This window comes from Phasianus colchicus, chromosome 1 (genome assembly GCF_987193195.1).
Source record: "Phasianus colchicus chromosome 1, bPhaCol1.hap1.1, whole genome shotgun sequence".
Taxonomy (NCBI): Eukaryota; Metazoa; Chordata; class Aves; order Galliformes; family Phasianidae; genus Phasianus; species Phasianus colchicus.
In genome coordinates this window covers 27,486,846-27,512,505 of record NC_143436.1, presented here as the reverse complement: position 1 = coordinate 27,512,505, position 25,660 = coordinate 27,486,846, and the positions used below count along the sequence as shown (strand labels likewise).

General features: G+C 38.8%; 1 protein-coding gene across 2 annotated transcripts in view; it reads right to left on the bottom strand.

Annotated features, from left to right (window-relative positions):
- SAMTOR (S-adenosylmethionine sensor upstream of mTORC1) overlaps positions 1-24,623 on the bottom strand; it is a 33,676-nt gene extending 9,053 nt beyond the window's left edge. Inside the window, exons 1-3 of one of the 2 annotated variants that reach the window (XM_031615595.2) lie at positions 24,415-24,623; positions 12,565-12,706; positions 2,659-2,832 (exon numbers count right to left, since the gene is read on the bottom strand). In XM_031615595.2, the coding sequence (XP_031471455.1) occupies positions 2,659-2,832; positions 12,565-12,706; positions 24,415-24,586 (488 nt within the window). In that variant the 5' untranslated portion in view covers positions 24,587-24,623. Of the gene's footprint in view, positions 1-2,658; positions 2,833-12,564; positions 12,707-23,976; positions 24,135-24,414 lie in introns of those variants that run through there. The other variant, XM_031615603.2, reaches the window with a different exon arrangement.
- Between the last annotated feature and the right edge of the window lie 1,037 nt (positions 24,624-25,660).

The window sequence follows — 25,660 nt, the reverse complement described above, 5'->3', positions numbered from 1 at the left end:
GTCACTTCCAACCCCTATGATTTTCTGAATGCATGGTTCTCTAATGAATTATATATAGGCAGAAAAAGAAAACATTAATACTTCAAGGGCCAGACTCCTAGTTTGCATTTTTTGATTATTAAGCTACAATTTATCCAAGGATGGGAGGAGAATGAAAATTCAGAGGTCCTGTGCTATTGCCATAAGATCAGAACAAAGCTCTGAGTGGCAACACAGGCATGTCTCAAAGTTTTCAGTAACATCCACACATAAGGGCACCCCATAGGAAGGACTAGCTTGCTGAAATACATTAGGAAAGAAGGAACAATGGTTTCACTGTCTCTTAAAATTCCACCTAAAATCTGAGAAGAATCTATACCATAAATGATAAAATTAAAGACTGTTTAACCTGAGGGAAAAAGAAGAGAAACAATACTTAAGCAGAACAAACAGCAGATAATATTCACTTCTATCTTGCAAGACTGAACCGCTTCGAAGTCCAGCTTTACAACTGAAGATACAATGCCATAAGACACGTTCCTGTATGTGAGAAAGTACTCTGGACAATGCATTACCTTTCAGTCCTTTTTCACTTTCATCTCTATATTCATGAGAGTTATTTCTGCGAGATCCACCAGCTTCAGTTGTGCAAACAGGCTTTGTTATACCTATAGAAAATCCCTCACTCCTGAACTTACAAATCTTATTCATAGCATTACATGACCAGAATGGAATGATGCTATTTCAACCAGCAGGAGTACAAGTTCCTCTACATCCCATGCCCCAAGATTCAAACACTTCTCTAACTGATTTAGTATAGATGTGATACAACAGCATTTCAAGAGGAAAGTATGCTTCGCTTCATCAACAATTCATTTTCATTCTGATAAAATTCAGTTTCTTCTTTGCCTTGTAGTACAGTGTTTGACTTTTACGGGCTGTAATTTGTAAGAGCTAGGCCTTGTTGCTATAAGGTCTGTATAACTACTAAAAACCTTACTATCATGTGTTGCCTACTCCAGGAAACATTAAGAATCCTGTATTTGTCAGATATGTATTATCAAGTCTTGAGAAGGACGATGGAAAATAGGTCATGGTATTGATAAATACTTTTTAAGTTATGAAATAAAAAGTTCTGTATTAAATACTTTCTGTACACACAAATTAAACCAAAAGATAAGACTACAGATGTCTGGTAGCTTGTGAAGTTGGCCCTTCAAAGTATGAATATAAAGAATAAGCAGAGAGAAAGCTTGTGCTTTATCATGATAACATCTCACACTAGAAAACAGGTCAACTTCAAGTAGTGCATGATCAAACCTACTGATTTAAACAAATCAGTACCAATCTGCCACTTGTAGTAACAGAAACATCTTGCATTACCAAATGCTAGCATTTTTGAGATGGTATGAGGAATTAACATCTCATCAACCCTTTGTATCAAAGTGCTTTTTATTCTTATTAAATTGTTCTTATTAAAAACATATATTCGTGTTTAGGCTGAGTTAGCAAAATGAACACTACAGAGGAGAGGATAAGAAAGAGTTACTTATGGGAAGCCACTGCTTTCATTTTGGCAATATCTTCTCGGTTGCTCAGAACACAGAACATTGGGGTCAGTGTTTTAACTATTCAAACATTTAAGCATTTGAGATCTTTATGCCTTTTGCAAGTGAGAAACCACAACCTTTTGCAACATGAGAAACCACAAAAGATGCCATCTGGTAAGGACAGACATCTGCAAGTAGCACGAGCAGCATGCTAGTAATTAATACTGCATCTAACTTAAAGCTTAAGAGCTGCTTACAAAAGACATGCTATCATAACGAGAAACACTTCACAGAACAAAACAAACCACTGCTGACAGTTGTTAGAACTGGTCTATGAAGAGCATGAAGCCAGTTATAAATGTAACTTTTAAGAAAAATATGCATTCTTTATTCCATTATACTTACAATGAATTAAATTATTCTCATCACATGTGGAGTAGCCAAAAACATGACCCATACAATTTAGAGAAAAAATAGGATGGGACTGTAAGTGGGAAAAAAAAAAGCTACTAATGAATACCAAAAATAAAATTCTTGAGTAAAAAATCAAAAAACAAAATTAAAACCTGTTAGAGAAATACGTCAAGAATACTCAACATCCACAGAGCCAGTCATCAGAAAGCTGCCATATTTAAAATTAAGTGTTACAATTCAAAATTGCCTTTGAAGTGTATAATTGGAATCAAGAGTTTCTCCACAATAATTTATGAACAGAAAGTTTTAAGTACTCTGTTATTTACATTTGGCACTTAGTACTTACAAAAGCAATTGACTTTTCAACAATACTGAACAGCCATTAGATTCTAACTTAATTAACATCTGCTTTATTTCACCTCAAGCTTTGATATAAATTGCACTGCACAGTAATGACATACAAAAGCGAAATTACTCTTAACACTTAAATGATGATGAGTAAGTTGTCATTCTCGAGCAATCTTTATGGCATCCACCAAAAGTTATACTATAGTTCAATTATTCTTGAAACATGGATATATTCACAAGAAAAATCCAACCTCTTTACTATTAAAACAAAAAAAAGCATAAGACCAATCTAACATTATAATGAAAAAATTTCCAAGTAAGTCCCAACAAGAAAAAAAAGAAAAGTCTGGAAAACAAGTATACTTACTCTTCTGTTATAGCTTCATGATTTGTCAAGCCAAAGTTTGGTAAGGGGTCTTCAATCTTGGGAGGCTGGGAAACATTTAAGGCTGGAGTGGTCTTAGAAGCAAGAAGTGCTCTCTTTTCATCTTTCTCAAGTGCTTTCCTCTTCCCTCCATTCTGAAAATATTCCCGGCATACACTGAAAAGACAAAGATTCCCCAGAGAAATGGAATGGTATTTTTGGTCATTACAGTAAGATAGGACACAAGACAGAGGAATAAGAGATACAAGTTCTAAAAGCTTTTCAATATATCTGAGTTCTAATGCATCTTTGGGAAATCAGCTTAAGGAAAGATGTGACACCCAAAAGACACACTTCAAGTCAAGCAGTGTTTTCTTTCCCCCACAATTAGGCTGTAAGACACAGTTATGTAAACAGTTCAAATTAGCCTTATCTGCATAGACTTTCAGAGCAAGAAGAGAACATTAACCGAGGGTAAATGTCAGCTGACACTTAAGCACTACTACTAGTTATCTATCAAGGCATGCTTGCATACATGCACTGATAGTTATTAATTACAAATACAGGGGCTTTTGAAACATGCATGTTGTGCAGGTACTGAAGAAACGTGGGATGAAAAGAAATAAGTCAATAATGTATCTTCAGTAGCTGTATTATTACAGAAGACTTATTTTAGCTTTCGTTTTTTTATTTCACTTAAGTATTTCGCTAATAGGAATCAGAATAAAATAATCAGTCGCATTTATCAGAAAGGTTAAGCAGTTTAAAAGAATGAATGTAAAAAAAAAAAGTTGAATTGCACTTGCATAGTTCAACCAGTAGTCAGCATTACGTATGAGACACAAGCATTATGTTCCAGAGAATAACTGAACTGTTTTGGACAGAACTAGAATTGGAAACAATTTGCTGCTGTGAAATTAAAAGCCTGACTCACCCTGTAAAAAAAGTATTTTAATTAGATGCGCCAGCCAAGCATCTGCATGAGAAGTTTAACAAGAACAGTATTTGTTCAAATTATGTTTTCACAAAACATTTTTATGATACTTTTTTGAAAGACATTCAATTTTTGTTAAAAAAAAAAAGCTGCAGAGGTTTGAAGGTAACATTCCAGGACACAAATTCAAACTTAGTTTCATAGCATCCTATATTGTTTTATTTCACATTCCAGATTTGGAAGGGATATGTTGATATAAATACTATCTTAAAATCACAAATAGAGACAAACTCTTGAAATACACAGGCCTGATCTAAGTATAGATGATATTATAGGCAGCAAATCTAGCCTCTCCATCACACATGATGTGAAGGAGAAACAAAAGAAAGTGTCATTACTGTTAAGTTCTATAAGGAGAACCACATATCAAACAGGTACAGATAAAAACTACTTCAAACAGTCAGGAAACGACCACTTTGAATCTGTAAATGTGTAATTACAAAAGCACATTATTCATGTGTCATTTTTGCTGTGAAGTAAATTAAGTTTTGCTGGAAAACTCCTGTACTGACATACTTGTATGGCCTCAGTATCAAAACTGACCTGTGTCTACCAAAATCAAAGCACAAGCAAGTTTTACTTGCCTAAGAAGCCATTTTGTATTCTCACACTAAGTAAGTAAAGTTTAAGATGCAGACAGCAACTTTAGGGTAGAAAACACAGCCCTATGAGAAATAAACACAGTAAAAAATACACTCATAATCAACAAGTTTATAGTTACGATTCTTTAGTAACCAAAGCTACTTTCAGATGAAAGAGAAGCTAGGTGGAAAAAGAAATAAGATCCATGTCTTAGCAGTATTGAGCAAGATCACACAGAAGCAGTAACAGCAGCCCAGGCTACACATACTGTGAAATCATACCAAGTCTGTTAGAAATTCCACATACAAAAAGACAATGACTCTAAAATTAACAAAGTTAAAGTCTGTAATTTAACTAAGCAAAAAAGTTGGAAAAAAAAATAGAAACAAAACAGAACCCCAGAAAAACACTTGCATTACTGTTATGCTAATAAAAGTCATATTTTATGCTATATGAAATTATTTGTTCATAAGCATACAAAAAGTTTAGAGATGTCTTTCATAATTTAGTTGAGCGTTACTCAGTGAAAGAAAACACAAACCCATCCTCCTCACACTGTTACAGCTACATTACTACTTTCTTAGCATCTTGCTAAGATGCTAAGTTTTACTTAGCTTTAGTTTTACTTAGAAGTCTTCTTTCTTGTTATCCCTTTTGAAACATTCTGGTTAATTAACATCATACAGCTATCAGCATTGGCAGGTAAGTCGGAACAAATCAAGAAGCCCAGTACTTTGGGAGGCAATGTATTCTTTTTGCTCCTCAACTATCGATTCTTTTTTCCACTTGCTAGAAGCCGTTACACTGCCCACTTAACACACAGATAAGCACTTGTGTATGAGAACCATCTACTTTTAAAATGCAGCCTAACTCCTTCTGTCACTGTAAAGAAGCCATTTCTGCCTCACTGTTGGTACTGCTGTAGTTCAGTATTTTTTCCCAATTATTTTACTCCTCCCTGTCATGTCAATTAAGTTCTGAAGCATAAGACACTATTAAAGACAACCGTGATGAGAAGTGCCTTCTCCTGGATTTTCACTGGCAGACAAGAGAGGCCAGAATCACAAGAAGATTTACTGAAGACTGGGTAAAACTCCTCAAGTTTAGATTGCAAACTTATGCAGTAACTCAAAGAAGCAAAAAATACCAAATCAAACCATCCAAACAAGCAAACAAAAAACACAAACAGGTAAGAAACCACTGATGGATTTCATCTCAAGATTACGCACTATCCATTGAAATCAGACCTCACAAGTATGATGGGGTAGCAGTGATCAGATGGGCATTTACTGCTCAGTACCTAATAAAAGGCAACACACTCAACAGTTTACCCCCACAGTAAATTGCTGATGTAGCCACGTGCTTATGTTTATTAAAATCCCATCACCAATCACACTAGTTTTGAGTATGCAGTTATATAAGACTATATTTAACAATGGTCTCAAGTAATGAACAGAGCATCCTCTTATTATCTACAAAGAGAAATAAAATTAATTAGTTTATTTTATAATTTTGAGAGCTGCCACAATGCAATTTGTGGCAAACATCTCTGACATTTAAGCTTCCAGTCTGGTGATATATTAGCTCTGCAATTAACAGACTTGTTCATGAAGAGTTGTGCAATTCAAATGCTACCTGAGCTTACACTTGCTACCGCTTTACACAGACAACAAAAATAAATGTTTAAATTATAAACTGTTTAAGTTTGCTGGCAGAGACAGGTGAAGTTCGCAGCTCATGTCTCATGAAAAGAATTCTAGGTATTTCTTCAGTTCTTTTTTTCCATTCTTCATATCTTAAATGACAGTTTTTTCAAGATGAAGAGTCTCCCACCCAAACTCTCCTGCCATTTAGTCTGGACACTTAAAGAAACCCTTGGTAAAAGCCAGTATGAACACATACTCAGGAGATAAATGGTTTGATAATAGACTTAAGCTAAGAAAGAGAAGCTTTCCTGTAGAATGCACTAACCAAAACCATAAAAAATTACAGGGGGGAGGTGTTTCAAATTCTCAATTGCCAAAGAAACATCACATTAAATATTAACGACTTCAAAGAATCAGCGGTTAGTTCTTCTTGCCAAGTAATAACCAGCAACTAAATTAATGCTGGTCACCTTTCATCTTGACAAAAAAGCAATCTCTGATAGCTTTTATGAATGATCAAGAGTTTCAAGCGGAAAGTTCTGCAGGTCAAGAACTGACACAGTCCTTCTCTTTAAAAAGCAGAAGGAAGGAGGAAAGAGCAAGCCTGATTTACATTCCTCACTGTATTTATTAACCAGAATCTAATATTGAAGATGAAATTCAGCGAGGGTACAGAGAAACAACACACTTCCCTTCAGAGGTGAAGGAAATTATAGTTTCCTAAAGTCAACTAAAGCAACTGCTAGCCTGAAAAAAAAAAGCAGCATAAACTCCTCTACAGGTTTAATCTCCCCCACTCTATTCTGAAGTAAATCAAGAAAATTAAAGTTTTCAACTTTCCCTTGGAGGCATTAATCATAAGGGAGGACTGGAAAGCATTTTGCTATTATCAAGAGTGTCCAGATTTAGGTTAAGGAAATTATACATTCAGCAAATATTACAGTACAAACTATTATAAGCTGTTAAAGTTCAATGCGAGAAGCTTGCATACGATTAATTCACATTTATTTTTCATACTCAGTTTTAGTTCTAGAGATTTGAGACTTATTCTTTTGAAAAACACAACTAGGTCTGCGATCAGATGTTTCTCCTGCACTGTACCTATCCTCCCACCACAAACCAACTTACTGAGTCAACACCCTTCATTACCAGATGATTCCAAACTTGAAAACAGTCAGCAGTCATCATATAATCAAAGCTCTAATTAGTTCTAACATTCAATGAACAGATACAGTTTTGTCAGAACGAAGTATTATTTAGAAGGAAAAATAAAGGTTACCATACAAACATGCACAAACGAACATTAGATCCTTTTTCTACTAAATAGTTTCTCTCCTTCTCCTTAACCCACCTCCTTTCTAATTCCATTGAAGGCGAGTTTCTCAACTAACTGCATTCACCAAGAAAGCACCAAAATAGCACTGTAGGGACTTTAAGCATTCATTTATTCTGTCCTCCAATCCCAAGCAGACCATGAACACTTATCCTCAAAGATCCTGTAAAAGGATCTCCTAGATTTTACTCCATTTGATCAGACAGCTCCAGATTCTAGGAAAAAACATCGCTTTTGTGGAAAATAAATGTAAGACCCCTAAACTTTTCTTTATCTTTTCTGGAGTTGTTTTTTGCTGTTGTTTTTTAAATGCAGGGAACAAAGTGATGCTTTAATTAAGAGAAAAGCTAAACAAAGTATTTCAGATATTTTGTGAATAGTCTCATTAATATATTCCAAGATGTTTGGCTTTTTTGAAAAAGTATCCTGTGATTGCTTCATATTCAGCTTGTGGTTTGCAACAGAATCATAGAATGGCCTGGGTTGGAAGGGACCTCAAGAATCATCAGGCTCCAACACTCCCGCCACATGCAGGGCCACCAACCTCCATATCTAATACTAGACCAGGCTGTCCAGGGCCCCATCCAACCTGGCCTTGAACGCTTCTAGGGACGGGGCATCCACAACCTCTCTGGGCAGCCTGTTCCAGCACCTCACCACTCTCTCTGTAAAAGAACTTTCCCCTGATATCCAAGCTAAATCTTTCTTCCCTCAACTTTAAAACCATTTCCCCTTCTCCTGCCATTATCTACTCCTGTAAAGAGTTGACTATCCTCCTGTTTATAGGCTCCCTACAAACACTTTTCTAAAGGACTGACAAATAACCAATTACTTCCTAGCCTGTGTCTGTATAGCTGATAGTATTTGGCACAGTTAATATCATTGTTAATTTCAGTCCAGCTCTCACAGTGTAAATTCTTCCTTGCTTGGTCTCATTTGCAAATTTAATAAACAGACTATATTCTAGTAGATTGCTAATGAAAATATTGATTAGCAACAGATTCAGGGACAGACTTACAGAGCCCTTTCTCAGTAAAACAAATAGTTAAGATAAGCTTCTAATATCCATTCTCTCTTTTTTTTTCCAAAACACTTCTCCACTCCCCTAACAGTAAACTGACCAAGACCATATTTCTTCAGTGTACTGAAAACTCTCAAAAGACTTTTTAAAAAAACGCAAGTTTAGATAATGTTTTGTCACAATGGCTATTTCAAGCTGATTCTGTTTTTTCATTATTAAAAAAAAAAAAGAACCGCCAAGTCAACACAAGTTGTAACACTGATGCAAAAGCAAAAGAAAGAAGCAAATCAGCTGGTCTAGCTTATTTTGTTCTAACTAGAACCAGAACAGGCCGGCATTCACTGTCCATACAATGGTTCACCAGGCTACCTATGCCAGCAAAAATTAGAAGTTAGGACAACTAGGGTAAACAATCTTATCCATCCCACTTTGGTTTAAGCTCTGTGTTAAACAGAAATTACGTGAAACAGGGGTACATTTCCAAACATCACTTGCTACACTGCATTCAATTTTCTGAAAATATAGAAAAAAGAAAGGGAAAGACAGCTGAGTGTGGTCCATGCTTTCTACAATACCACATGAGGTTTAACTAAACTGCATCTGGATGGGGACAAGGCTGTAAGTTCTCTCTTCCCATGCTAAAAATTGTATCCTATTGCCCTAAAATATCAAATCACTCCTGTACAATGTGGCATATGGTCAACAGCACAGTCTGCCACTTACAGCTTTAGCTTTTATGTTTTCTAGAATCGGCACGTGTGTCATCTAAATAAAAAATTAATGAAGTAAAAGAGAAGGTTTTTTTCATCTGTTTTAAGAATTAGCATCACAAGACATGTTCTCCCAGTATGTTCAACTAAATAGCAAGATGCACCTTTCTACAAGGAGAACCCTGCAGGAAACATAATCTTGACCCTGAAAATAAGTATGCATTCCATATTCTCTGATTTACTTTACTGGGTGCTTGGTTATACAAGAAAAAATAATGAAAGATCAAAAAAATATTTTTTTTTCTAGCTCGTATCACATGTCTTAAAAGATCTTCCTTAAGAGGAAAACAAAAGCCTGAGCTATCCTTTCTTCAACACAGATACACAAGTGGTTCCCAAGTATTTTCAGCATTCCACTCTCAAATGAAACTTCATTCAACAGATCAGCTACCTTCCCGCTGCCATGGTGACACTCTGTTAAAGCACTGAACAAAAGCTTTCAATGAAGTTTCACATAAGTGAAATTCTCTTGCATGCAATTAAGCAACTAGACACAAGGAGGAGTAAGGACAATGGGGCCTGCCATCTGTGTGGCACACCTCCTGCCTGTTGACAAGGAAAAAAAAAAAAATGCAGAAGACAAAGTTGATCTGCCATGTTCTAGTATTTAGCCATTCAGGCCTCAGTTTCCACAAAAGAAAGATTTTTTTTTTTTTTTTAACTGATGTGAATCTCCTGGCCCCTGAACGTTGCGTGCAGAAAAGATCCGGGCTTGAATTGAAGCTTTACACTGAGTGCATCTTAGTGTCTCCTATCAGGTGGATTCTATTCTTAGCATGAGGTCACGCTCCCAGGCCCAAACTGGATGTTTATTTGTTTACTCTGTAAATCTTATAGGGACCATAAAACCACCCCCCAAAAAAACACCTAACAAACAAGAGAGCCAATAAACCTCAGTACACCGGACATCAGCTGTTCCTCTGCTGTCAACATGCAACATTATCCTGTCCTGCAGGGAACAAGACAAGCTTGCCACAAGCTAAAGGAATACTAGATAGCAGAAATTGCTTTAAAAAAAGACAACTTTTTTTTTCCCCAATAAAATACCACATATCAATTAACAGTCAAGTTGAAAAAAATATCAAGCAGTGTTCCCTGGGAATCAGTCCAGGGTCCAGCACCATTAGTATTTGCACAGATAACCAGAACACGAGAACAGTCATTACTTCTCTTAACTGCTCTGCAAACAATGCTGCACTGGACAGAGAAAGATGATTAAGGAAAACCCAGTATTAGAATTCAATATAATTTCAGGGAGTATCATTTAGTAAAAGAAGTACAAAGGTCAAAGTTTCCACAGAAGTAACGAATAGCACAAATACTAGGCAACTGAGAAAACCTGTAAAAAAAAAAACCAACAACCTGGCAGTTGTGGATCACAAGTGAGCATAAATCAAAGGCACATTAATACAAAACAAACAAACGAAAACAATAAACAGAAAACCCACCCAACAAGATCAGCTGCATAACAAGAGTTTATTACAATCTCAATAGTTATTTCTTCACTTTATTCACTTCCAACAAGGCCAGTGTAACACTTCATCCAGTTTTGAGTGTAGTTTTTTCAAACTGATTCACCTCCTCTGCAACTGGGACAAAGTTACACAAAACATGCTCAAGAAACGGCCTGTAAGAAACACTTAACCATGTTTACTTAAGCTAAAGAATCAACTGGGAGCTGTCTTGGGCAGCAACCACAAAATGGTAGAGTTCTCAATCCCTGGTGAAATCAGGAAAAGGGTCAGTAAAACTGCTACCTTGGACTTCTGTGGGGCAGATGTGGAACTGTTCAGGACACTGGTAGGAAGGGTTCCTAGGGAGTCAGAAGGCCATCAGTATCCTGGCTTTTATCAGAAATAGTGCAGCCAGCAGGAGCAGGGAGGTGATCGTCCCCCTGTACTCAGCTCTGGTAAGGCCGCACCTTGAAAGCTTTGCTCAATTTTGTGCCCTTCACTACAAAAAAGACATCAAGGCTTTGTAGCGTCCAGAGAAAGGCAACAAAGCTTGTGAAGGGTCTGGAACACAATACTTATAGGGAATAGCTGAGGGAACCGGGACTGTTAAGTCCGAAGAAGAGGGGACACCTTACTGCTCTCTACAACTGCCTGAAAGGAGGTTGTGGTGAGGTAGGGGTTGCCTCTTCTCTTGCATAAGGAGCGGAAGAACTAGAGGGAATGGCCTCCAGTTGCACTAGGGGAGATTCAGGTTGAATACTGAAAAGACTTTCTTCTGACAAAGAGTGGTTAAGTGCTGGAACAGGTTGGCCAGGGAGGTAGTGGAGTTACCACCCCCGGAAGTGGTTAAGGAAAGGGCAGATGTAGTAGTCATAGGTCTTCTCCAATTTTAATTATCCAATTGATCTATGAACTATTGATACAAAAAGAATGGGTTTCAAATATTAAATAAGAGCCTGCTGTAGAGAGAAAGAAAATAAGGTTGTTATTGACTTGCTCTACTTTCATCAAGCACAGAACGCCTCGAGTTGCCACCAGGTTGATGTACTCTATATTAACTGTTTCACAGTCCATGCCCCTTCCCCCCCCCGCCCTGATTGCTTGTTTTACGGGATCCAAAGATCTCTGCAATAAAATGAAATGTAGTAATGTCATCCTTGCTTTTCTTCTCTTTCTTTTGCTCATTACTTTGTATCAGTCACATACAGGATGACTATTCCAAGACTAAAAGGGAATGGTAATCTGTTAAAATTGAATAGATTAAGTATTAATCTACACTGATTTTTAAAGATTCCAGGGAAGCTGGAAACCTCCACTGCTGCAGCATTTTAAAAACAGACTAACAGATACCTACAAAGACTTTATTACATATAGTTGATATACTTCCTCAAAATTGGATTGATTAAAATAACTTTCATATCATGATGGAAAAATTGAAGTTTTTCTAAACATCTAGATATGCAAAGACCTTACTCTTAGACTTGCATCATTTTCCTCTGTCTAAAGACATTCCTGAAGGCAGGATTGTGCATAAAGTCTTTTTCAGATAAGACTTCAACAGTATTTTGTTTTATTCTGCTGTACAGGTTTCACAGTATGCTTCAGATGCCAACCATATGTAGGAATCCTGAGTGACTAACACTTATCCTATTTTAGACCTCACTTTCCTCAAGGATTGAAATAGTTTAGTTGAACTCAATCCAGGATTTTACTATTAGGACATGCAAGAAGTTTAAAATCCATGTACTTACATGCACAAGTCAAACCCATATCCTGTTCAGCTATGCTCATTGCATTAGTTCAGTTTAGATTCAGATGAACATGTATAATATTACTTCTTAAATTTACTTGCAGCTTCAGCACATGAAGAAAAGGAAGTTGTTTGCTGAAGCTGCTTTAAAAAAAAAAAAGGTCTAATTTTAGAAGAAACTACTTCATTATGGATTTACAGTTTGTAAGTTGGAACAGTAAAAAGGTATTTGTTTTAGGAACCAATCATCATTAACATTTATAGAACAAATGTAAAGAATTAGCAAATAAAACATCTATATCGTAAAGAATTACAAATAGAAACACGCAACCACATCTTTCAAAGACACGAGGACTTACCTGCAACACCATTCAATTCGGCCTTCCCCTTCACAAGTTTTTGCCCAGTGATTATCTGCAAGGTTCTTCATTGCCACAGCATATTCACAGAGAGTTTCCTCATCCTCACAGTGTTCACGCCAGATTTTATCAAAGTCTCCCACTGAGCAAAACAACAATAAAAAACACTGCACATTAGACACAACATGTCTCATTATCTTCATGGCAAAGTCCCCATCTTCCAATTAAAGAAGTTACATAATGCGGTAAGAGATTACTTTACCTGCATTTAACAAAATGAGGCCCCCTTTCTCTAATCAAACACAATACTTCATCAAGGCTTTGGTGAAGGGACTATCAGGTACTTGAGAAGCTAGCAATATTCTCAGAACACTGACTTTGTTCACCTCATTCCGTGAAATTAAAGTCACTGGGAAGTTCTGCTTCCAGGTTCTGTAGACGGGTATTAAACATGACAAACATTTTTAGAAACGAAAGAGTGGAAGGCCTCCTAGTTGCATTCATGTTTGCAGTAAGTACTCTGCATGATATTACATGGAAAAATGCTCAAATGAAAGTTTAATCAAGACTACAGATTTCCTTGGATACAATGGAAAAATAATTCAAGCCTTCACTGATATCTGCCTATGTAGTCAGTATCAATAAATTAACTTGTAAGCAACAGTACTGAAGAATCAAATCAATTACAGTGGGGGAAAAAAAAAAAAAAAATCAGACAAATTTGTCTGCCAATTTCCACTAACAGTTTTATTTTCATGTTCCTCATCTCACTAAAAACAAGTCTTGCAGGTTAAATTCTAACACTTTTAACTAATTAAACATGATGATTTTCCCACTTCCCTACTTCTGGGAAGTATCTACTTCTAGCTTGCTTTACATAATGTACTGCCAAACAAATACAAGGCAAATGCTAGTGGTGCAAGCTACAACTCCTGTTACAGTTTCTACTGCATGAAAAACTTTGGTATACTTTTACTAAAAGACTCTTCTGCCATAAGAAAAAAAGATACGTGCTCGCAGGTATGATCTTCACTAATTCCTTTTTTGTTTCTTAATCACAAATGTGTGCACACATCAGGTATAGATTTATATATATATATCTGCAGAATAAAAATTATGCATTGATCTTGCATGCTCACGTTGATACAGCTAAAAGCAAACGTACACTCTGAGATTTGACTCTGACAACAAATATTTAACAGCATGGTTTCAGAACCAGTCTTGTGGCCCCTTAACATGACAAAGAAATACTTAGAAAGTGCATCAATCATAGCTGACTATAACATCTGCTAAAGCCTGAAAGTATGGTATAACTTGTCTTTCTCATATCAGTAAGGTATTTCTAACTCATTCATGAGAATCCCTTTGATATGCTTCATCTTAATTAGCAGTAACAGATTTCTTTCCATGGCAACTTCTTCTTTTTGCATGCGTGCAAAACAGTAATAATGGCTGCTTAGCCCATCTGTCCTCCAATTACAGCAAGACTGCGTATGAGAGACAGAAGACTTAGAAGACTTTAACCAGCCATCTAAGTTACTGCCTCTGTAAGTTTGGTTTAGGGATGTCACAACTATTTGCTCTCCAAAAATAATCATCTGCAATCATCAAAATGAGTCATGTTTCAATGAGGTGTTTACACTGCCTTGCATGAGACAGCAATCAGGATGGAAGGCCAGGGAGTGTATATGATACTATTTTAGTTTTAATACAACAGGGAAGCTAAGCAAGAAATCACGTATTCTGCTTGCTGTGAGACAAACACATGAGAAAGCTGTTGGACTGGACAAATAAGTGCAGTATTATATTTGAGCAGTATCCTTCAGTACTTCCCAAGTGATCCAATGATCCAAGTTCAGGGAGACATGCTTTACACCAGAAGGCATGAGCATGGTCCCCAGCTGCCCACCAGCACAGGGCATGCCTGAGGAACGCACAATGGAGGCACAGCTCTACCAGTGTTTCTGATGGAACTTAGGGCTCACTTTGCCAGAGCTGTCTGGAAAGCCTTATGTGGAAGTAATCACACAGGACATATCAAATTCTACTGATGAAAGAGAACAAAAAATGGTATAGACAGTGTCCTACCAGCAAAGGAGGCAAAACAAGCACAAGCTTTGCTTCCATTTCCTCACAGCAGAAGTGCTGAATCTATGCAGACAGCATCAAGACAGAAAACACTAGCTAAGCTTAAAGTGTATTCTCAATAGCTATTTAATTGTGATGAAATTTAGATATAGTTTCACAGTTCTTTTACCACAAGCTCTGAATCTTACTGCATGAGCCCGACAGCTGTAAAACACTTGACAGACATGCACTTGCTGGAATTTTGATGAAGAACATGCAGAATAGATAGAAAGGAAAGAAGTAAACATTCAGAGAGAAAAAAATATCACCAATAAAAAAAAATCTCAGTTTAGCACTGTTCTTCTTTCAGTCATTTCACTTCATTTGTTCTATTTCTAGACAATAGTTCCATTTCTCAGTATCACTTTTTCTTAAAAATTCAGAAATAAAACGGATAGGTAAGAAAAGTGCAAAGATAATATACTTTTAGCCAATCCATCCTTTCTTACAGAGCAGAAGCAGTGCCTCCTGACACCAATTCCTTTTATCTCCTGAGCAAAGTTGAAGATGTTCACACTTCTGAGGGCTGAATGAAGGGCTAAATAGTCCATAAGTACAGAATCTAAAATGCAATACACAGCAGCAGATCTGGAGCTATTTGCACCCCAGGACAGGAACTCTGAGTTACAACAAAATTGCCTATGGCAGTAACAGTTTTTTGGCACTGAGCTGAAAAGAAAAAAGGAACAATGCAGACTGTTAGAGACATACAGAGCAAAAATTTTTTAAAAAAGAACACAAAATAATTCCATCACACATCCTATACAGATCCAATTCCACATGCGCTTCTGCTTTGTTACCTCTTACCCAAACAGATCTACAAGTACAGAAAACATAGGACAGATATAGCCCAGTTTCTGTTTGGAGAACACCTCATCAGACACAGGAAAAAGGTGGATGAAAGCATAAGAGGACAGATGGCCATGAGTGATGTGGGAAAGTTAAATATAAAACAATGCTTTCTTTTTCGAAGATGAGGAGGCATTCAGAAAAAGCATGAAGAGCAACTTCAATGCAAAAAAAAAAAATGCACAAAATGCATTATTAAGCTTAAAGTTCACATAGCTTGGAAGACTAAGGGAAGAAAATTCATGAAAAACTTCAAAGAGGCTACTTCTCATTCTGGAGTTCCTAGACCACAAAAATCACTGAAAGACAGAACGGTAAGCAAGTGTATGGTAATACCTGTGCAACACTTCTCACACAGTTATGTCCAAGGACCTGCTGCTGACCCTCTGTCAGTGCTGGGTATAATGTAATGACCACCTGTCTGCTTTTCTCAAACAACTGCAGATAAAAGGTTTTCTTAAGAGACTGACATAATTGTGCAGCAACCTTCAATAAAGCATTTGAGGTCCAACTTCCCTTATGCAAGAACCATGGCAGTGAGTTATTTTAACATGTTTTCCACATTCCTCTCCAATGGGAGGTTAGAGAAGGCACAGACAAGGGCATCATACAAACATACAGGAACATGAATTCCAGAATCATGCTCCAATACTGTCCACGCCAAAAACACTCATAATGACTCTTATCTGTTGACAGACTCTCAGGGAGTGACTACAACAGTTCTTGCAACTTCAACTGGTACCCAGAAAGCAGCAGAGCTGTGTATTCAATTTCACAAAGAATATGTTATAATCCACATACAAATACCACATTAACTCTAATGCAGTTCAGTATTTATTTGTGTAACCAAAAAGACAGTAAACGGTGCAGAAAGGCTCCACTGCAAAGCCAATGCTTACTAAAACACTAACATTGTCTGTACTTGTCACTAAGGCTGTAAATTAAATAAAATCTGTGATAGCTAATCTAAAGGATTAAAAAAAGAACTATCACATCTTTAATCACATCTTAAAGTCAGTATTTGGTTTTGTGCGTCCAACTTTTCATGTCAAAATCTCATGACCACACCGTCATATAAAGTCTAAGACTCCCTGACAGCCTTACTATGCACTTGAAAATTATCTTTTATGCAATTTTAAACCCATATTGGGTATTGACTCTTCAGAGACGCATCTCAGAACATCACAGAAGATCCAGTTACACTGAAATCCAGCTGGAAAAACGTCTTATTTATAAGAATTATAAGACACCCTAAAGTTCAAGGCCAGACTGGATGGGGCCCTGGGCAGCCTGGTCTAGTTTTAAATGGGGAGGTTGGTGGCCCTGCACGTGGCAGGGGGGTTGGAGACTCATGATCCTTGAGGTCCCTTCCAACCCTGGCCATTCTGTGAAGACTGGCACACCACAGAAGTCTCACACACCTATCAAGCCATTACAGTCATATTATTTTAAAACTATTTAAAACCTCGCTATCCTCTCTATCCGAAATTGCCCGGAAAATATGCTGCCTACTCTTCACCTTGAAGGTTAACTACTTTAAAACCAAAATGCCAAAGCCCACCTCTTCCTAGCACGTCTACCAGTCAGTGAAGAAATAACTGACTAACTCATAGGTTCTCCACAGCACATCATTTTCTAAAACAAAACCAAAAATCCACTAATATTTACTTAGAATACATGAATCCCTCAAAATAACTTCCACTAACATTAATAGTGCGTGCAGAATAGTCAATCACACCACCAAACTCAACCACAGAGCAATCACCTGTCACTGAAACCTGTCTCAAAGAACAAGTTAGTCACGTAGATGTTATTTTTAAATGACCCTAATTACAAGATAGTTTTAATTTTGGGGAACAGCAATAGACAGGTAACGTTAGCTGCAGGTTCGGGCAGCTGAAGACATTTTTTGTACTGAAAAATTATACAGATTCAGATGGAACACCCCTCATTCCACACTGAATTATAAGGACTAAAGGTCTCCAGCACAGCCAGGGAAGACCAAGTCTATTGTTCTTGATGGGCCAATCCAACACTAACTCCTCTCTTCAAATGGTCTGCTTCTTAAAACAAAAATCCTGCTTTCTTCCATTCTAGATTCATTGTTTGGTTTGGTTAAACTTTAAAAGATTATTCTTTATAGAATGTTAAATACAATTGTCATTTGGGGTATGTTACACAAATAGCAAAATTAATAAGTTGCTGTTTTTTGACTAAGACTTCTGACAGAATGCATCAAATCAAATGTATTTTAAACACTGTTTTTATGTAAAAAACAGAGCTCAGCTTTGCTAAAAACAGTGTTTTTCATTTGAGCATGGGATAAAAACCCGAACAACTGATCTGATTCATTTTCCTTCAACAAGTAATAAAACAGCTAACTCACATGGAGTTAAGCGTACTATCTGCACCCAGGAGACAACTCTGGTAATTATGCTTTTCCTTAATTCCCTTGCTGCCAGATAGTGCAATCACCTCTATCTCAAAACGTATTCAAGATATTTTGCCCATCAGCAAACTAGATATAATATCCCTAAATTTATCTGGAACTGTGCACTTTAGATTGAAGTAGATGCAATGTGGTATTAGATCCTAATCTCCCTTACCCCCCAGAAGAAATACTCTGTTAGGACTTGAGGAAGACTGCAATTACACAGCTATTATGTTCTTTTGGTAAGTTACAGTTTTCTGAATTTAAAAGTAGCTATAACAAAGAAGAAGTCAAAATAAGGGTTTGAACTTCTGGCTACCTACATGATAATATGAATTGGTAACAGCAAAAGATGAAAATGGGGTGGATTGCATCTATTTGACAGCTCAAAGCCTTCCTGAGCACACCTTTGGCTTCTATGAAACAACAACAACAAAAAAAACAAACTTTAACACACTGACTAACAATGAAAGAAACACAAGTGACATGTTCATATTTGTCCAACTGTGTAAATAAAGCTCTGTGAATTGCTCACAGTTGAAAAGGAACCTATGCCCATATTTACAAGCCCCCATGACAATGCTGGCTGACTTCAGCTGACAGGCTGCTAGCCATGGCTGTACCTAGCAAGCAAGATGTTCCAGCTTTCCTTTTTGCTGTTGTTGATGCCAATGCACTGTGGAATGAAAAAAAATCCATCTCATTTTTAGCTTCCTAAGACTGCCTCTCACTTATTTGCTGGAAACAGTAAACAAGCTTCTCCAACATGCCTATCAGTAGGCAGGGAAGGAAACCCTACACCATGAGCTGGGCTAAAGCCGAAATCAAATTCCTATGAATACTTTATGTGATAATATTTCTTTATTAACAGTAACTCATCACTTGAAATTCAGCTGCACTAATAGATATCTGATGCTGTGGCAGTGATTAATTACAGAAGGAATATTAGCTAACACTCTGCTATTTAAAACTCGCAGTGTATACAAGCCAAACCAGAAACCTACTAACATCTGTCTTATTAAAACAACACATGAAAGATGTTCGGTATTTCTGCTTCGCTGCTGACCAGTTTTAAACAACTGGATACAGAGTGCGAACTTCAACTCAGACAAAGTTCAAGCAAACAAAGCAATATTTCTGCCTTCTCTGACTAGTGCTTACTTTACATTTCCTAGGATTCACCTGAAATGTCTCACAATAAAATCTCATTTTACAATGCAAAAATATTGCAAGTGCATATATATTTTTCTATATATACACACCCACGTACACATATACATTAACATATACTGATATCTATATAGATACTAGATAAGGTCAGATATAGAAAACCACAATTGGTAAAAGCTGTACGAATCTAATATCTGCATTTCATACTAAATGGACTTCCAGGATATGTTCCATTTGCTACTTAGGGTCAGCTTTCATCACCCTGAAGAATGATTTGTGTCTCCAATCCACCATAAATCACTTCAAGGACTGATGGCTGTCACACCGATGTGGAGAGCCCAGTAGCAATGGCCAAAGCAATTACTGCCCACAGACGTTGACCGGCCTTCTCTCTTCCACAAACCTGTCTGAGGGACCAACTACATGCAGCACTTAACACAACCAAAGAGATAAACACATTCACATGAAACTGATTTTAGAAGACATAACATAGGGGCAAAAATCTGAAGCAGCTGATGCAGAAGCACAGATTTCACTGTGCTGAACATGCATCAGGAACATTGTTTTCCCTGCAAAAGCAATAAAAGGAGCTGAGAGGGAGGTCACATACAGCTGTTTGTTCAGTGGATTCAAGCCTGTGCCGTAGCCAGTGAGCATCCAAAACCTGTGGGCTAGCCAAATGATACCAGTGATCTTATTAAATGTCCCCATCATCCTGTAAAATATTATGAGATTTCTAATACAACTTTCACTCAAACCGTGGAGCACAAGCTGTGAAGACAATTGTATCTTCACACCTACATCATAAAATAGCATCATTTCTAATTTCTAATGAAATGGCATTTAGTTCGTTGTTTGAAAATGTAACAGTATCCCCAAATGTTTCTCTCTTCCACGAAATTAATGCAAGTGGGGAAAGATGAACAGAGATCACTCTTTATACATACGTTTCTCCAGTAAACCAGTTTTAAGCTTTCATCAAAAGAGGAGTAAAAGCTGTTAACATATCATGTAGAGCTCAGTGACAGTTTTCCTGTCCTGTGAAAAATGTGAAACAGGAAACATTTTGAAATAGTGACATCAGGAAGAATTTAAGCTTTCTCAAGGTTTTTTCAAGAAAAACATGAGAGGAAGAGATTATAAAGCAGCTGACTTCTGAACAACACTTTTCACATAAATGCATCCACTACTTACCTACTCCATGTCTTTACTATTGTACAACATGGCTCTAAAACTTATTCCAAGTCTTCCAACAGGAAACAGTATCACTTTTTTATGATTCAAATACAAAGTACAACATTAATACAACATTGGTGTGCACACAGCAAAATATTTTCTAAAACGCCTTCACAGATCCCTCAGAATTTTTCCACTTGTACTAGGTGTAGGGTTTCCAGAGAGAAGTAGGCCACTGCAAAACATCTCCTCAGACTATATATATAACTCCATAACTGAGGGTCATGCTGTACAGAAAATGTTTACTTGATAAATAGAGGTCTGCGTGATTACAAAAAGAATAGAAAGAAAATGCTGTCTCTGTATGAAGAAGGGATTTTTATACCACAGTAAAAATCAACCCTGCTTGGCTATTATAAGCAATTGGAAACAAGCAAGCTAATATTACATTGCACACGCTCAACAGATCATGCTTGGTTCCTGATAAACCACTCAATCTGCTCTACCAAGCCTGTCTGTGAGGCCTGACAGGCATCACCATGCTGCAACCAAAGCAGGGCTGCAGGTACCATAAAGGAGCACACTGGAAAACACTGCAAACTTTGGGTCACCTGTGGTACCAAGCAACAGAACCATGAGCAACTCTAATCCTGCAAACTGTCAGATTTTTCCAAATTTGGGTTTCAAAAAAAAAAAAAAAACAAAAAAACCAACAAAACCACAACCAAACAACTCGAAACCTAATTTCTGTACTTTCCAAGTGTTTACGTCAAGCACTCAGAAATCTGAAGTTTCCTGTAAGCAAAAAGCTAAGCACCTGAGAGCTGCTGTCTCAGCTTTTGGATTTCACTCTGGTGTGTGAAGTAATTAAGACTTAACTAATCCATCTGGATAGGAAACAGAAGCAGAACTCCAGACAAACACATGATTCTCTATGCTAATGAGATCGATTCCTAGGTGAACGCTTTCCACCTCAGCATGCTTGTTCTCACTTGAGAATGTTTTCTTTAGGCAGACAGTGCTTACAGGCTAACCTGAAGAACAATGTGTATTTTTAGGAACCACTAGACAGGTTTTGGCTGTGTCTATCACTGCCTTAAAGGAGTCTGACACAACTTTTTAATGATTAGCTAATTCAGTTGACGCATTTGCTTAGCACAGAAAAGAGTTTAAGTTGATCCATCTCACACACAATAAATGTTTGTCATAAATAAACTGGTATGGACCATGACATTACATTGTCACATTAAGATAGGGTTTCAACAGATTTCAGGAGTTTGTGGCTTTTCATTATGAAAAGACTGCCTAGCCCTTGAGATGACGTGATGCTGACTGAACTTTCCTCTACTGATTCCTTAGAGCTTGGAAAAAAAGTGATGATTTGCTAGTTAAAAAATACTGCTTTTGCACTTGGACAAGTACGTGACTTCTTTAGAAAAGTGTTAGCTTGCAGTTTTGAAGCATACTGCTGTAAATTTTGCATTTTCCAAAACAAGAAAGAGAGAACTATTGTGGGAAATAAAACCAGCAACTGTGCTGACCATGAACTGTGCAAGGCAGGTGATAAACAGTCACCTTCTGTGACTGCCCCATTACAACACAGGCCTTGCTAATAGCAGCAAGGCAAGTGAATTCTCAAATAAATAAGCTATTAAAATCAAGGCCGTATCATTTCTATCAACTTCTCTATGTCTCAAGGATGTACGTATCCTACTTCAACTCTTCCAGCACGGTAACTTATGATCATATTACAATATCAAGGGTTTCCCTAGGTCTATCCACCCTATGCAACGTCATCATATATCCTTCAGAAAGATATTCAACATGCTTTTATTTTCCCTCCAACAAATTAGTACAGATAAAGCACCAAAGTCCACGCAACAGCAATTCTAATACTGTTTGCTTACTTCGATGAAATGGAAATTAGTTGCATAGAACTCCAGTAAATGTGAGAAGCAGTATTAATTAAAACAACAAAAAGCCAATACAGGACTGGAATAACACAAACAGCTGGGTTATTGCTCTCTATGGAGGTGGATGACTGTGGAAGCAAGAGGCTTTACCTGCATAATGAAATGTAAGTATATAACCAAGGATGGGTTTTGTTTACTTGTTTTTGGTGCGTTTTCTTTGTTTTTGACCTTGGCTTTTTTGCACACTCACTTCTAATTCAAATTTTAGCAAGAGATTACAGATTATTTAGTCTTTTTTTTTTTTTTTTTTTTTACTTCTTTAGCAAACTGGCAGCTTTGATTTTGTCAGAGTAATGTACTTGCCAAGCTCTGTGTTACAATACAAGAAAGAGGAGAAGACGCTTCAGAGGTCAAGAGCATCCCAGAATCATGATTTGAGAATGATACTGAAGGAATTTCAGAAGGAAATTCTCGAGTCTACTTTCAGAAGCAGAGAGGAATGTGAGGAGAAAGACTCAGAACTTCCTTCCACAAATGAAATTCTCAAATTGAACCTAATAGATGAAGTGCTACTCCCACAAATCACAGACAACTTGTGTATTACTGAATGAGTACTAAATCCATGGATGCTTCCCTGCTGTGTAGATGTGATATGATTAACTGTTTGTTTTCTACACCCTGTCCATGAAAATACTAACACAGCTGCTAAATTAAGTGACTAGAAAATTACTGTAAAATTTTCAGTAACTTAAAATTCACAGGACCTACAAAGTAAATCAAGGTATTATTTTTTCTTTTAACCAATGACACTGAACTAAAGATAAAGCAACTTTGCATAATAACCTGCCCTTTGCTAAAAAGTATGCTTACACTGACTTCCTTATAATTTAGGCTTCCATCTAAAGCAATTCAGCTGATACAGAGATTGCTCACATTTCTTGAAGTTAATAGCGCCAATGTTTGTCCTTTTTAATCTGCATACACTCCAAACTAACAGAAATGTGACCTGCTGATAGCCAGATTCCTTTGCCAGGATCTGACTGTTTAAACACACTGTGTTCCTTCAACCAAATACCAGGCAAACACGGGAGATCCTTCCTTTGGTTTTGGCTCGCACTAAGGCCAAAACAAACAATGACTCTTGATCAGTGCCTCCATAGGTAGTTATCTGCCCAAATGCTACAGATAGGCTGCTTGTGTGGGGATTCCAAATCCAGAAAGCAGTCCAACCTTGTTTCTTTAACAGATGTGCCATGGGAAGACACGTAGGAGCTGCAAGAACTTGTGTCTAGAACAGCAACAGTTCCGATTTTACTTGTGTCCTTCTGGAGTAACAGAGCCAGCTGTTTGCCAGGCCACCGAAGAGCTGTAGACTCACTCATAGAATGAATGGATGATTTTTTTGGCTAATCTGTGTTGAACAGATCATCGCCATCAACCTGAGCAGCCCTGCCTGCAGCAGGGGGGTTGGAGCTTGATGATCCCTTTCAACCCAAGCCATTCTATGATTCTATGAAAAAGCTACAAACTCCAGCAGGGAAAAAATAACAACTCCAGCACTCACGTTCAACCATTTCTGTCGCGTTTTAAGCACTTCAGTACCACCCAGAAGAACCTGGCACATGGGCTTAAAAACGATGGCCAGCTAAAACACAAAGCAATCTATTTCACTAAGCTTGTCCCAACTCTGTCGCTCAACGCCCCGGCTGAAGAAAGGAGCAGAGTAACAAAGCCTTCCCAGCTCACCGTCCATCTCTCCGCTCTCCTCATTCCCGCAGACCTCCGCAGTTCGGAGATGGATCCCCGCGGCGAAGCGTCTCCCCGGAGCCACGGGCACCGAAGGCGCCGCTCACCTCCCCGCGGTCCATCACCGGCGCAGCCCATCGGGAACCAGGCGCGCTGCCCCCGCCCGCCCGCCCCCCCGCTCACCCCTGCGGTAGGCTCGCCCCTCGGGGAGAGCTCCGCCGCCAGCAGCCCCGGAGACCCCGCCGCCCCCCGCCCGCAGCCGCAGCAGGAAGCGGCCGCGGAGCCGCTCCGAGCCGCCCCCCCCACGCCGTCACGCCCCCTTCGGCGGCGGCCTCGGCCCGGCCGTCCCGCGGCCCCCGCCGCTCCGCCGCCCGCGGAAATGAACGGGGCGGCCCGGCCCGGGCGGCGCGGAGGGGGCGGCCCCGTCCCCGCGGTTACCTTCGCGGTACTTCTTGCGCAGCCGTCGGTGGACGCTCTTCACCACCCCCGAGAGCTTCTCTTGCTCCAGCTTCCGCTCCTGCTCCGGGGGCGGTGGGGGGGGTGGGGGAGGTGGCGGCGGAGAAGCGGCAGCCCCGCCGGGTCGAGGCCGGGACCGGGGAGCGGCCTCCATGGCGGTACCGCTGCTCCGCCGCGCGCAGCCCGGCCGAGGGAGGTGTGAGCCGGACGCTACGGGACAACGCGCGTGCGCCGCCCTGCGCCGTGCGGCATGCTGGGAAATGGAGTCCGCGGCGGCGGGGCTCCTCGCGGGGCCTCCGAGCACAGCTATGAACGGGATGGGTCCAACACCGCCGAGCTCATAGCAGGGACGTCTGTCGTGCAGCTGCTGGCCCGTTCGGCTTCTCTAGCAGCAGCTAATTGCGCCCTCTGAGGACGTTCATAAACGCTAAGAAGTTAATTGTGGTTACAATTAAATCAGTGACAAATCACACGGACTTGGGCAGGGTCAAGGTTTCATCCCGATGAGAATTCGGTGAGATGCACCACCTCGCCCTGTGGGCTGTGGGACAGCTCTGTCAGCTCTGTCTGTCCTGCCAAAACGATCGTTTTGTGTCCAGTCAGGGGACGGCATCATTCTGCTCTTCCGATAAACTTCTAATTGGAGATGCAATTATCGAAATGAAATAACTGTTCAGACAAAAGCTTTTCTTTGTTATCGACTGCAAAGTCATCCCTTTCTAACCTTACTCTGAGCTGTGCAGGCAAAACCTGCACTCCCTGCATGGGGGCTGTGTGCTGTGAGTGAAGGCCTGGCTTTTCCACCTTGGTTCTTCCATCACAAGCTTTATGTGCCACTGCGTATCTTGCTGTCAAAGTATTGCAGGCTTCTCCCTTCCCCACTCAAAACACAGGAACATCATGAGGGAATTTAAGCTTGTCACTGATGATGGCAGTAAGAAGGGATAGAGCAGTGTGGCGTTGTAGTTATTTTTAGTTAGGTTTTTTTCTTAAAATTTTCAAACTGCTATTAAACAAAATAGGACAAATTAGTTAAAAAACAACTAGTGTACCTAGTGTATACTAATCTCACTTTCACTTGGAAGACATCTGGAAATCAGTGTCTTGTACAGGTGATTCCATTTCATATTCACAAGAAGCTAAATTGGCATTAGAAAGGAGGCTGTGCTGCGGCTCTATCTTGCCTTGCTGTAGTGCTTCCAGATTTATATGCAGGCCACATAAAAAC